This window comes from Leopardus geoffroyi, chromosome B3 (assembly GCF_018350155.1).
Source record: "Leopardus geoffroyi isolate Oge1 chromosome B3, O.geoffroyi_Oge1_pat1.0, whole genome shotgun sequence".
Classification (NCBI taxonomy): Eukaryota; Metazoa; Chordata; class Mammalia; order Carnivora; family Felidae; genus Leopardus; species Leopardus geoffroyi.
In genome coordinates this window covers 120,771,268-120,783,503 of record NC_059337.1, presented here as the reverse complement: position 1 = coordinate 120,783,503, position 12,236 = coordinate 120,771,268, and the positions used below count along the sequence as shown (strand labels likewise).

The following is a 12,236-nucleotide window of genomic DNA, read 5'->3' as shown; positions in this document are numbered from 1 at the left end:
GCCTTTTGATATTTTCAAGCCTGTTTCCTTTTCATCCATCACCAACTGACTCATTTCAAATGAGTTCAAGTCCAAGCTCCAATTGCCCTCCAAAGTATGCTAAAGCAAGATCTAAAGTGTTGGGAAAGTTGGAAATACATCCATTTTTCTAAATGGACTTTAAGACTAAATCTCATGGTATCTGTTAAGTTGTTGTAAGGTAGAGTGGTACAGTGGTTAAGAGTGTTATGCTCTGGAATCAGCTAGACCTGAATTATAATCTTGACTCTACCACTTACCAAGGAAATAACAGTAACTACCTCATGGGGTTCTTCTAAAGACTATCTGAGTCTATATTTGGAAGGTACAGGGGTAGGCACACATTAAATGCTCAAGAAATATCAGTTATTACTCTTAGTGCAAACTCTGTAGTGCCTCTAGGGCTCTACGAAGTTCCACAACCCAACAGCCTGCATCATCATCATAGCACTCCACACACCCCTCCGCTCAGAGCCGTGCACCGAGTTATAACGAAGATACGTTAGCTTAGTATCAGTGTTAGCATTAAGAGATAATCCCTACTCCTCAAAAGGTTTTAAGGAGCGGCAGCACCTGGCACACAGTAAGGACTCCCTAAATATTTCTTGAACAATGAAGAAAAAAATAAGAGAGCACTTAAGATAACAACATATAAACAAATAGAAACAAGAGAGCTATACAGAATTATATTCACAGAGTAAATAGAGTAAACCAAATACTCCCTCGCTACTTCAAAATCTCAAAGAAAACATTAATATGAGACAATGTGGGAGGCACGAATGACAAAGAAGAATGATCTGACTTCCATAATCAAAGTCACACCTTAATCAGAAAATGCCAGCGCTTTCCCTCCTCGACTTGAATATACTAAATTGGGAAAATACGGCACTTAGTCACGGAGGGAGATGGAGCAAACAGAGCTCTGCTCCTCTGGGCTGTATTTCTAGAGTTAATAGAGCACATCATAAGAGAGGAAGGTAGCTGACTGGCCAAGATAACTTCCGTCTGCAGGAGCTCATACTTCTCTCTTCAGTATTTCATAAAAGTAATGCTTTTTCTATCCTTTATCCTGTTCTTGTAATGGTAAAAGTTGCTGTTTGCAGATACTTTCCAAAAGGTTATGACTATTATTGGGAATTTTTAGTGAGAGCCCCTCTCCAGTGGGGAAGACAGGGAAAGATATTTTTATTGGGCCTTCACACCTAACTCCACCCACCCCCCAAGTCCCGCACCCACTCACTTCAGTTCAGCTCACAGACCCTCTCTGCCTGAGCACTCCGGCCCCCTCCCCCTCAAATCTGAAAGGAAAGCAGGCAGCAGCCTTGGAAAGAGTTACTTCATCCAGTTGGCTAATGGGTCACATATTCCATGGGAAAAGATCCAGGTATGGAAAAGAGGGGATGGTGAGGCCTTGTGCATAAGCAGAGAGAGAAGAGTATTAACTACATGGTTTGTAGGCCTGAGTAAAAGGTGATAAAATTCCAGTTTGGGGAGTGAAATGGGAATATTTTCCCATTATGTCCACATGTTGCCAGCCCCCCCCCACCCCCACCCCCCCCCCCAGTGCCTGCTGGCATCTTCCCAGGCTTCTGTCTGGCACCTCCACCAAATGCCTCAAAGAATCAGACTCATTCCAAAGCCTCACTGAGGAGGAGGAGGGAGGCAAAGGGTCCTGCCAAGTACTTTGATCTACGCAGGGGGTCTCTAGGGATTCAGCCCAGGGAGAGGTGGGAGGGAGAACGAGAGCCTGCCAAATGCATTCTCTAAAGACTTGTCACCCTCCTTAGGAGACTCCATCCAGGGAAGAGTCAGGGCACGGGGTTCTCAGCCCCACTGAGGAAAGTTTAACTTTTCTATCCTTTATGATGTTGGTTTCAAAATAACAAATCACTAGGGCAAAAGAGCATTCCAAAAGAAAAAAAGCCCCAGATGAGCTGGAAATAGATCCTATTCTTTTTGACTCATGTCTAAGAAAATAAAAAGCAAACTTGTACCACAGTTGACTTTCAATAGCAATTCCATTTGGCAGCTAAAACCCAAACCCAAACCAGTGCCGTCTATGAGATTCAAACAACACTGGAGCCCCTGGCGCGGAGCTGAAGGAAAAGCTGTCCGACAGGAGCCTTCGCGCCAAGGTCAGAACAGAAACGAGAAAAGAGAGATCCAAAGCATGTGACCAGGGCCTTCTGTCACAAGACACTCCAGGGAAAAGAACCTCCAGAGTGACCCAAGGCCAGGTAACAGCACTTGTAGCCTGGGGCTCAGGCTGGAGTAGCTGCTGTACCAGAACCAGATCCTGTATTTCTGTAGCACGTAAGATCTGCTATTATTGCTATTATTGCTCAGTTTTCAGTCCAGACTGAATTTAAGGACTTTTCAATGTGAAAGACCTCTCAGAAAGTTAGTTTCTGCGCATGTAGGAAATAGCTCAGACCATGTAAAAAGAGAATTGGGGAATTTAAAACAGAGTACTTGACCTCCCCCCTGCCCCCCACACACACACTCCCTTTCTTCCCTTCCAGAGTCCCACTGGAAGGACGGTGAAGAGGTTTTTAAAAGAATGAAATAATAGCAAAGCTAGAAAACATTTAAAGGAGCCAATAAGAGACCAAAAGTTTAAGGAAACCCTGAAAGATAGAAAGCAGATGGGATCAGGTTGAGAAAACAGAGCAGAAAAAGGAAAATAACAGAGGTGAGGGTGATCTCAAGGAGCCTCTGAGAAATTCCAAGCTGGCAGTGAACAAACATGGCCCAGGAGTGGGCCGAGGAACAAGAACCAGGTAATTAATTCTTAATTAAGTGAGTGGCCCTCCTCCAACACCCAAAGCTTGGCCCTCAGAATAGAACCTAACGATGATACTCTGGGGAGGACGTCTTGTGTCGGTAGAGAGATCAGACAGAGGAGTGGAATTTGAGGCCACTCTATCCCTACAACAGACACAGAGGAAAAGACAGGAAAGGTAGTGCTGACCAGAGGGGAAATCACCAAAATCTTCCTCTGTATTCAGAATAAGGCCTGCTCTATTTTGGCAGGGGTGGACAGAAAGAAACACACGCCTCACTCCCATCCACTCCCAGCCTGTGAGTCAACACAGTTTGCCCTTGCACAAAACTGAGTTAGCCTCCTGTCCAGGGAGAAACTACTAGGGAATTACTCCTACAGGACAGTACGGGAAACCTAGGTCAGCTGTCAATTTCAATCAGTCTAGTCTTTTGTTCACAAATACAACTCAACATCTAAGGTCACTGAAACTGAGAAAGCCCAACAGCATGGGGGGAAAAAGGCAATCCCAAGAAAATACACAAAACAGAAGAGAACTTTTAAAAAACTTTCAACTGATACCCTTACTAAGGCCAACCGGCAAACTGTATCCATTAATCCATTAAGCAACTACAGGCTGTTATTAAAGAAAACAAAAAGGCAAATCAGAAAATGAAAGTTTCTACAAACTATGATAGCCAATACATAAATACAGTAGATAAAATGAACATTAAAATGCATAAAGCTCAAACTGGTGATCCAGAAAGATCAAGATGGGGGAGAATCAAGAATTTAAAATCAGAGACAAGTTGACAAAAAAGAAAGACCAAGAATGCCTCAAAAAAGAGGTCTAGTAGCAGAGACAAAGATAAAAAAAATGGATAATTTCTCCTGAAACAAAGAAAAACACTAGTTTCCAGACTAAAAGGGTTGACCAAATGTCCAGAAGTAAGAATGAGAAAAGACCCAGAATGAAACGCTGGTGAAATTTCAGAATTCAATGCTGTGAAGTTTCTACTCAGTTTAATTAAGTTTTTTATTCAACTTAAAGATAAAGCAGAGAAATGGAATCACAGTTATTGAAGATAACATAATTGTATAAACCCTGAAATATAAAAGGTAGTCAGTAATGGAATGTGGAAGGGAGGGTAGATGGCGATGTGAGGGTGAAGCATATCAAAATGGGAATTAAACACATTGTAAAGTTAAGAAAAGAAACATAAATCAACTATATTAGGTTAAAAACTACCGTTAAAAGTCTAGGAAGTGAGGGGCGCCTGGGTGGCTCAGTCGATTGAGCATCAGACTTCGGCTCACGTCATGATCTCACAGCAAGTTCAAGCCCCGCGTCAGGCTCTATGCTGACAGCTCAGAGTCTGGAGCCTGCTTTAGATTGTGTGTCTCCCTCTCTCTTTGCCTCTTCCCGCTCTCATGCTATGTCTCTCTCTCTCTCTCTCTCTCTCTCTCTCAAAAATAAATAAACGTTAAAAAAAAAAAAGTCTAGGAAGTGAGGCTGGGGTTGAAATTTTATTTACTTTGTATATGTACTCGACTTAACAAACAACTTTGAATGAGGATTTGGCAAAGAATCAAGATACTGATGACTTTTGAAAAACAGAAGAAGATAAGGCAGAAGGAGGAGGAGAGAGGGAGATACAGAAATAGCGTCAAGAATTCCATACCACACCAAGGTTAATTTCCTCGATGACCTTGAGGGCAGGAACCCACAGTTCTATTCACAAGAGAAACTAAATGTGTGTCCTACCAATGAATGCTTAGTGCTGAGGAATTAATATGACAATATGCTAAAAGCAGAAAAGGAACCTCTTTTCTGCTGACCCCAAAGGCTGCTCTTCCTCAACATGTGATCAAGTGACTTTTTAGCCATAAGGTAACTGTTGGCACAGGAAGAGGTTACTGACAGTAAGGTGAATAGTAGCCAACTCACACCCAACCTCACCTCACACTTCTGAATGCAGATTTCAGAAAGAAACACCTACTCTCAATGAAAAAAAAAAATCGTATCAGGAGCAGGGTGAAGCAGGGAAAAGCCAATAAGAAAAGAGGGTGCCAGGGCACCTGCCTGGATCAGTCGGTGGAGCGTGTGACTCTCAATCTTGTAGTTGTGAGTTCAAGCCCCATGTTTGGGTATGGACCTTACTTCAAAAAAAAAAAAGGGGGGGGGGCGCCTGGGTGGCTCAGTCGGTGGAGCGTCCGACTTCGGCTCAGGTCATGATCTCACGGTCTGTGAGTTTGAGCCCCGCGTCGGGCTCTGTGCTGACAGCTCAGAGCCTGGAGCCTGCTTCGGGTTCTGTGTCTCCCTCTCTCTCTGACCCTCCCCCGTTCATGCTCTCTCTCTGTCTCAAAAATAAACAAACAAACAAACAAACAAACATAAATAAATAAATAAAAATAAAAAAGCAGCAGCAGCAGCAGCAGAGGGTGCCACCTGCTGCATACTTACATTGTTGATCAGGTAGACGCCCCGCCCCCTAGAAGAGGCCACTGGTTTTACTATCCAAGGTCCCCGGTCCTTTGAGTATGAATCTGCTCAAAATATTGGGAGATTAAAAGGGAGAGAGAGAAACAAACAGAAAGAAAGGACAAGAGTTTGTCATCTTAAATTTCAACAATGGTTAACTAGATGCCCGAAGCATTCTCCAGGTTTGTAAGTGAAGGGCAGCACAGCTAAAATAACCTGTATTTCTAAACTAGCTTCAAAAATGCACACAAAAACAGAGCAGGGGTGGGGAGGGAAAAGGAGGAGGAGGAGGCAGCAAAATTACATATTTCTTCCACCATTTCCCCTCTTTCTTGAATGAGAGAGTGAAAGCAAAATAAGGCAACTATCTGATGTTGGTTTATCACTGTCACAAAACAGCCTTCACGAATCTTGAGAGTCTCGCCTCCATTAACCCAAGGGCGTCCAGAAGCTCACACTGCAGAGTGCCAATATGAGTCAAACACTACGTCGCCTGAAATGACTAACTTCCTTAAGTGATCTCTCTTAGCTTGTAAGAAAAAAAAATCATCTTAAATCAAACCATGTGCAAGCGGCGCAGGAGGACAATAATTTACAAGTGATTAAAAGGTGCCCTTTACCTTTTTATATACACAATATAGTGATTCAACATTTATATACGTAATGAAGTAACACAATGGGGGTCGTCACCCTCTGTCATCCCACACAGTTATTGCAATATTATTGACCATATTCCTACAGTGTACTTTTCATCCCTGTGACTTATTTACTTTAAAACTGGAAGCCTGTGCACCTGTGAATCCCCTACACCCGTTTCGCCCACCCTTCCCACCCACCTCCCCTCTGGCAGCCACCAGTTTGTTCTCCACACTGATGAGTCTTTTTCTGTTTTTTTGTTTAAGATCCCACATATAAGTGAAATCATATGGTATTTGTCTTTCTCTGTCTAATTTATTTCATGTAATACAATACCCTCTAGGTCCATCCATGTTGTCATGAATGGCAAGATTTCATTCTTTCTTTGCCTGAGTAATATTCCATTGTGCACACGTACCATATCTTTATCTGTCATCTGTGGATGGACACTTAGGTTGCTTCCGTATTTTGGCTATTGTTAATAATGAAGCAATAAACACAGAAGTGCATATATCTTTTTGAATTAGTGCTTTCATTTTCTCCTGTAAATGCTGAGAAGTAGAATTGCCGGCTCATATGATATTTCTATTTGAATTTTTTCAGGAACCTTCACGCCAATTTTCAAAGCAGCTGCACCAACTTACATTCCCACCAACCATGCACACGGGCTCCCTTTTCTCCACGTCCTTGCCAATACTTGCTATTTCTTGTCTTTTTAACACTAGCCATTCTGACAGGTGTGAGGCGACATTTCCTTGTGGTTTTGATTTGCATTTCCCTGATGATGAGTGATGTTGAGCATCTTTCCACGTGTCTGTTCTCGATTTAACCCTCTCCTGTCTCCTCTGGGACCCCATTCCTTAGCTCCTATCTTCAAGCTCTCTCTCCTCTCTGGGTGCTTCTTCTCTTTTTCTCTCCCTTATGATCACATCTACCTCCATACCTGCGATTTCCAGAATCTATTGCCAGAACTCAACTCTGCCTTTACAACTGCCTGCAAATCACCGCACGGAAGCCTCTAGGCATCTCAAATCCACACTTGCTCCCAAATTTCACACTCCTCATCCCTCTTAATAGCTCTTCTTTTACAGTTCTGGTTACACTCCCTGGTTAAAAACATGCTTCTTAGCAGGGCGCCTGGGTGGCTCAGTCAGTTAAGCGCCTGACTTCAGCTCAGGTCATGATCTCATTGTCTGTGAGTTTGAGCCCCGCGTATGGCTCTGTGCTGACGGCTCGGAGCCTGGAGCCTGCTTCAGGTTCTGTGTCTCCCTCTCTCTTTGCCCCTCCCCTGCTCACACTCTGTCTCTCTCACTCTCAAAAATGAGTAAATGTTTAAAAAAAGCAAAAAACATTTTAAAAAAATGTGCTTCTAAGCTTCTTAACTTCCCAGATTCACACCTCTAGAGCCATCTTTGACCCTGGCCTCACTACTTAAAGCCAGCTGGTACACTCTGTTTATTCTATCGCTCTTTCCACTCCCTCTTTTCCATTCCAGCTACCTGGTTCGGTTCAACTGCACTTCTTCTCCGGATTGCTGCAATAACCTTCCACGTGACCACTGCGCTCCTCCCCTCGCTCCCTCCAATTCGTTTCACACAATTATTTTTCTAAAGGCTAACCTGCGTTCCTTTCCTTCTCAAAAATCTCCTACTGCTCACACTCGAGTGGGCAATGGAGGGCAGGAACATAAGCCATGGAGAAAATGGAATTTCTGGGCTATCATATGGCGGGTGGACACCAAAGGAAGAGAAGAACTTAAAATAGCCTTTATGGAGAAGAGGAACGTCTTTCTGAAAGAAGAAGTGGTACAAATAGGTGTGTTTCTCCCCTAACATGTAGCCTTAGCAACGCAACTAACCCAACGATGTTGGATCTCCCCCAAATGAATTTTAGCTTGGAGGTCACGGACTCTGGACAACTGGCAAAGAGTGAATGGCATCCTGGCAAGACTGAAATCAAGACGACTCCTCATGACTATCATATCTTCCCTCTCCCCCCTTTTCCACAAACATGGTGGGTCCCTGCTGTGGTCTTTGGTGATGACATCATTAAGTGATTTGTTGGGGGGACTAAAGAACACCCTTTGCCTACAGTAACTGTCCTGGGGCTAAACATGATGGCTCTGAGTTACGGCTGTATTAATTCTGTGTGTTCTATTGACCTTTTGAATTCATTTTTGTTAAAAAGTAGAGCACATACGAGTTTGAATAATACGCTAAAGAAGCAATCCTACTGAAAGACAGGTCACGCTTGAACTGATGGAGGAATCCTAACTCTATCCAGTCATCTGAATGAGCATCCCCACCCTGAACCTGCCTCCAAAGGGAAAACAACAGGATAAGAAATAGCAGAGAGAGGACAAAGGGAATTTTCATTTCAGATTCTTGTAGACTTTAATAGGGAATTATTGTACACTTTAACAGGAGCAGTTTTCACACCTGGGCCATGTTGCTAACATGTTAGTTGAAGTATTTTTTATGCTATCGTGTCGGCTTATCGCATGATCTTTTATTATGGAACAATACATCTCAACGTCACTTGAAAAAGGGAATAACATTGAACACTTATTCAACACCTATCAGGTGCCATTCCAAGTGCTTTCCATGTATTAACCTATTTAAACATCCCAACAACACTATAAGGTCAGTACTAGTAATAAGCCCACTTTACAGAGGAGGAAGCTAAGGCACAGAGCAGTTTAAGTTATGTGGCTAAAGTCACATAATAAAAATTCTAAGCTGTAAGTTTTCGGCTCTGAGTCCAACAGAGCTCTTCTGACCCATTCCAGAGCCTTCTGTGGGCAAACACTGAACCGTCAAGCGTCCCCGCTGGAATAGGTGCTATCAGAGAAACGGCCTCACCAGGGTGGAAGCAGGAGATCCTGATGACGGAAGTCCCAGAGGATGAACCCCGCACTGGGCAACCAGACTGTTAAGTCTTACAGGTTAAGAAAATCAAGGGTCAGGAAGTCTAGAGAGAACATTCTCTCCTTCTCTCCATGCTTCCTCTACCCGTAAGACAGGAATAGTCTCTCTCTTGGACTTACCGAGAAGAAAGATATCTATGTGTCTGTCCTCCCCTCGTGTCCTCCTTGATCCTCTCTCACCGGTGTTACCGGGAAGTGGACACTGTGGGCACACTGCCCAGTGTCTTTATGCGACAAGGCCCGGTGGTGAAGAGTGCGGCCTCTAAAACCAAACCACGAAGTGTGAACCTGACGGCACCGTTTGCAACCTGCATGACTTTCGGAAAGCTCCTGACCTCTCCGTGCCTGCCTTCATCTCTTCATCTGTAAACCTGGCATAACAGCGGTGCCTACCTCACAGTAGAAATGCCACCTGGAAGAGGGCTTTACAGAAAGGAAACACTCGTTCCGTATTGGCTCATATTACAACTACTGTGCGGACTCTCACAAAAGACCTGCCTCACACCTTCTCTGTACTCGCACCTCTTCTGTGCACCAAGCCTACTGACTCGGGCTCTGTCCCCAGGGAGGAAAGCCTGAAACAGCCCATTTCACCTGCTGGGACCTGGGAAGACCGTTCACTTCGAGGCAAAAGAAGTAAGGAGCCCACTGGGAATGGGCTGCAGGCCACAGGTCCCCATCTAGCTTTACCAACCACACAGCTGACATTTGGTTCCCCATTTGGCTAACACATGTATTCTTCAATTCTCCTGAACTCCAACAAGACTGTGACTAACTGGTACCTCTAAACCCTCACACTAAAAAATGCGTGATCGTTGAACCTCAAAGGACATTAAGTCACACAAGTCCAGACGTTAAGGTGACAGGAATATTCCCCTAAATGGCAAGAGGAAAACAGACACTCAAAAGGAAGCATATATAGTTCAAATCCAGAAGCATATACTTTCTCACATAGGCACGAAGTCTTGCCAATAAAGAGACTTTTTGTACCTGACGGGGGCATGTGTGCAGGGCACCAATGTGTCCTTCCAGAAATGACAGTGACAAGCTTACTAAAAATACACATACAGGTACATAATCAGAATAAAAAGAGTCTTAAGATTATTTCCCTAACTGTTTTAGTAAAGAAACACAACTTTTTAAGGATGTGAAAAGCCCTCATTAGTTACTGACTCGAGGTAGCTAGCCCTTGGGGTAAGTCTGCCCCAAGTTCAGGGGCCAAGGATCGGGGCCTTCCCAGCCAGGCACTTACTACAGAATTCCGCATACTCAGCTGGCAGAAGAAAGGTCTGAGGGAGGATGTGAAAAGCCTTGAATCCATGCGTATGCTGCATTCGAATGATGTTTTTGTACAGTCGGTCCTTCCGGGTTAGTTCATATGACCTAAAAATCGTAAAAGTTTTTCCATTTCAGTCATCTGTGACTCAAAGGTTTTCCCGTGTTATCCCATACTAAAGAGTTTATAGCTCACAGTTCGGAAGCAGTCATTGAGGACAGTATTACATCTCAAATCTATCACTTTGTCACCTCCAAAGATTTATTAATCATTTTCATAAAATGGATTTCTCTGGTCAGATTTATTCATCACGGTATAATTTGCATACAGTAAAATCTGCCCTTTTTAAGAAGTGTATAATTCTTTTTTTTTTTATTTTTTGTTTGTTTATTTTTGAGAGAGAGACAAGAGTGTGAGTGGGGGAGGAGCAGAGAGAGGGAGACACAGAATCTGAAGCAGGCCCCGGGCTCTGAGCTGTCAGCACAGAGCCCAATGCGGGGCTCGAACTCATGAACCACGAGATCATGACCTGAGCTAAAGTCGGACGCTTACTGACTGAGCCACCCAGGTGCCCCAAGAAGTATATAATTCTAAGAGTTTGAACAAATGCAATTATGTAACCACCACCACAAACAATTCCAACATCCCAAAAAGTCACCCCAAGTCCCTCTGTAGTGACCCCAAGAGCCTTCCAATCACCTCCAGGCCCTGGCAAGCATTCATCTGTTTTCTGTCCCTATAATTTTGCCCTTTTTCGGAAAGCCAAGGTCATGGAATGATATAGTATGCGTCCTTTTGAGACTGGCTTCTTTCGCTGCGACTGGCAACAACTGAGACGTATCCTTGTGGCTGCATGCATCAGAATTTCATTCCTTTTTATGACTCGGTAGTAATCTACCGCTTGGATGTACCACAGTTTCTTTATCCGTTCACTAGCTGAAGGACATGAGAGCCATTTCCAGTTTTGAAGATACAGATAAAGTCCCTGCAAGCATTTACATACGGACTTTTGTAAGAATGTAAGCTTTTGCGTGGACGTAAGTTTTCATCTCTCTAGGAATGAGATGGCCGGGTTTAATAAGAGTGTTTGGTAAGTTCTATTAGCTGTCTATTGCTGCATAATAAGATTACCTCCAAAACCTTACAGCTGAAAACCGTTAACAAAAATTTCTGTGGGTCAGGAGTGTGAGGGGAGCAGGACTGGGCAGTTCTGTCCGGGGCTCCCTCATGAGATGTCAATCACGATGTTGACCAGAGCTACAGCCATCAGGCTTGACTAGGGCTGAAGGACCCACTTTACAAACAGCTCTCTCACATGGAACTGGTTGTTGGCAGGAAGCCTCGGTTCCTCCCCATGTGAATTTTTCTGTAAGGCTAACAGACTGTCTTTGTGACATGACAGCTGGTTTCTCCTATATCAGGTGATGTGAGAGGGAAAGGGACAAGAACAAAGCTGCAATGACTTAAATGACCTAGTCTCAGAAGTGACACCATGTCACTTCTGCCACATACTGCTCATTAGAAGTTACAAAGTCCAGGGGCACCTGCGTGGCTCTAAGCATCTGACTCTTGGTTTCAGCTCTGGTCATGATCTCACGGTTCGTAAGCTCAAGCCCTGCGTCAGGGTCCGCACTAACAGTGCAGAGCCTGCTTGGGATTCTCTCTCTCTCTCTGCCCCTCCCCGTCGCCTTGAAAATAAATCAACTTAAAAATAAAAACAAGAAGTTACAAAGTCCAGCTCACACCCAAGAACAGAAAAATTAGCTCAACCATTTGAAGGCAAGGTCAAGGAATTTGCGGACACGTTTTAAAACCAACACGTGTGTATGTATTTAACTTTATAAGAAACTGCCAGACTGTTCTCCAAAGTGGCTGTACTGTTTTGCCTTTCCCACTGGCAAAGTTTCAGTGTTGCAGTTGCGCTGTATTCTGACAAGCACTTGGTGTTGTCTGGTGTTTTTTCTTTGTTTTTAGCCATTCCAATAGGCAGTTAGTAGTACCTCGTGTGTGTGTGGTTTTTTAAAATTTGTTTATTTCTGAGAGACAGCGAGTATAAGCGGGGAGGGGCAGAGAGAGAGGAAGAGAGAGAGAGAATTCTAGGCAGGCTCCATACTGTCAGAGCAGAGCCCAATGTGAA

General features: G+C 43.9%; 1 protein-coding gene across 32 annotated transcripts in view; it reads right to left on the bottom strand.

Annotated features, from left to right (window-relative positions):
- Positions 1-12,236, bottom strand: part of TTLL5 (tubulin tyrosine ligase like 5) — a 300,979-nt gene that overhangs the window by 261,780 nt on the left and 26,963 nt on the right. For 31 of the 32 annotated variants that reach the window (XR_006705160.1, XR_006705161.1, XM_045451565.1 and 28 more), the window contains 2 exons: positions 10,076-10,206; positions 5,244-5,326 (listed from right to left, as the gene is read on the bottom strand). Coding sequence is in view for 30 of the 32 variants with exons in the window: in XM_045451565.1 (XP_045307521.1) it covers positions 5,244-5,326; positions 10,076-10,206 (214 nt within the window). In the remaining 2 variants the exon portion in view is untranslated. The remainder of the gene's footprint in view (positions 1-5,243; positions 5,327-10,075; positions 10,207-12,236) is intronic. The other variant, XM_045451577.1, reaches the window with a different exon arrangement.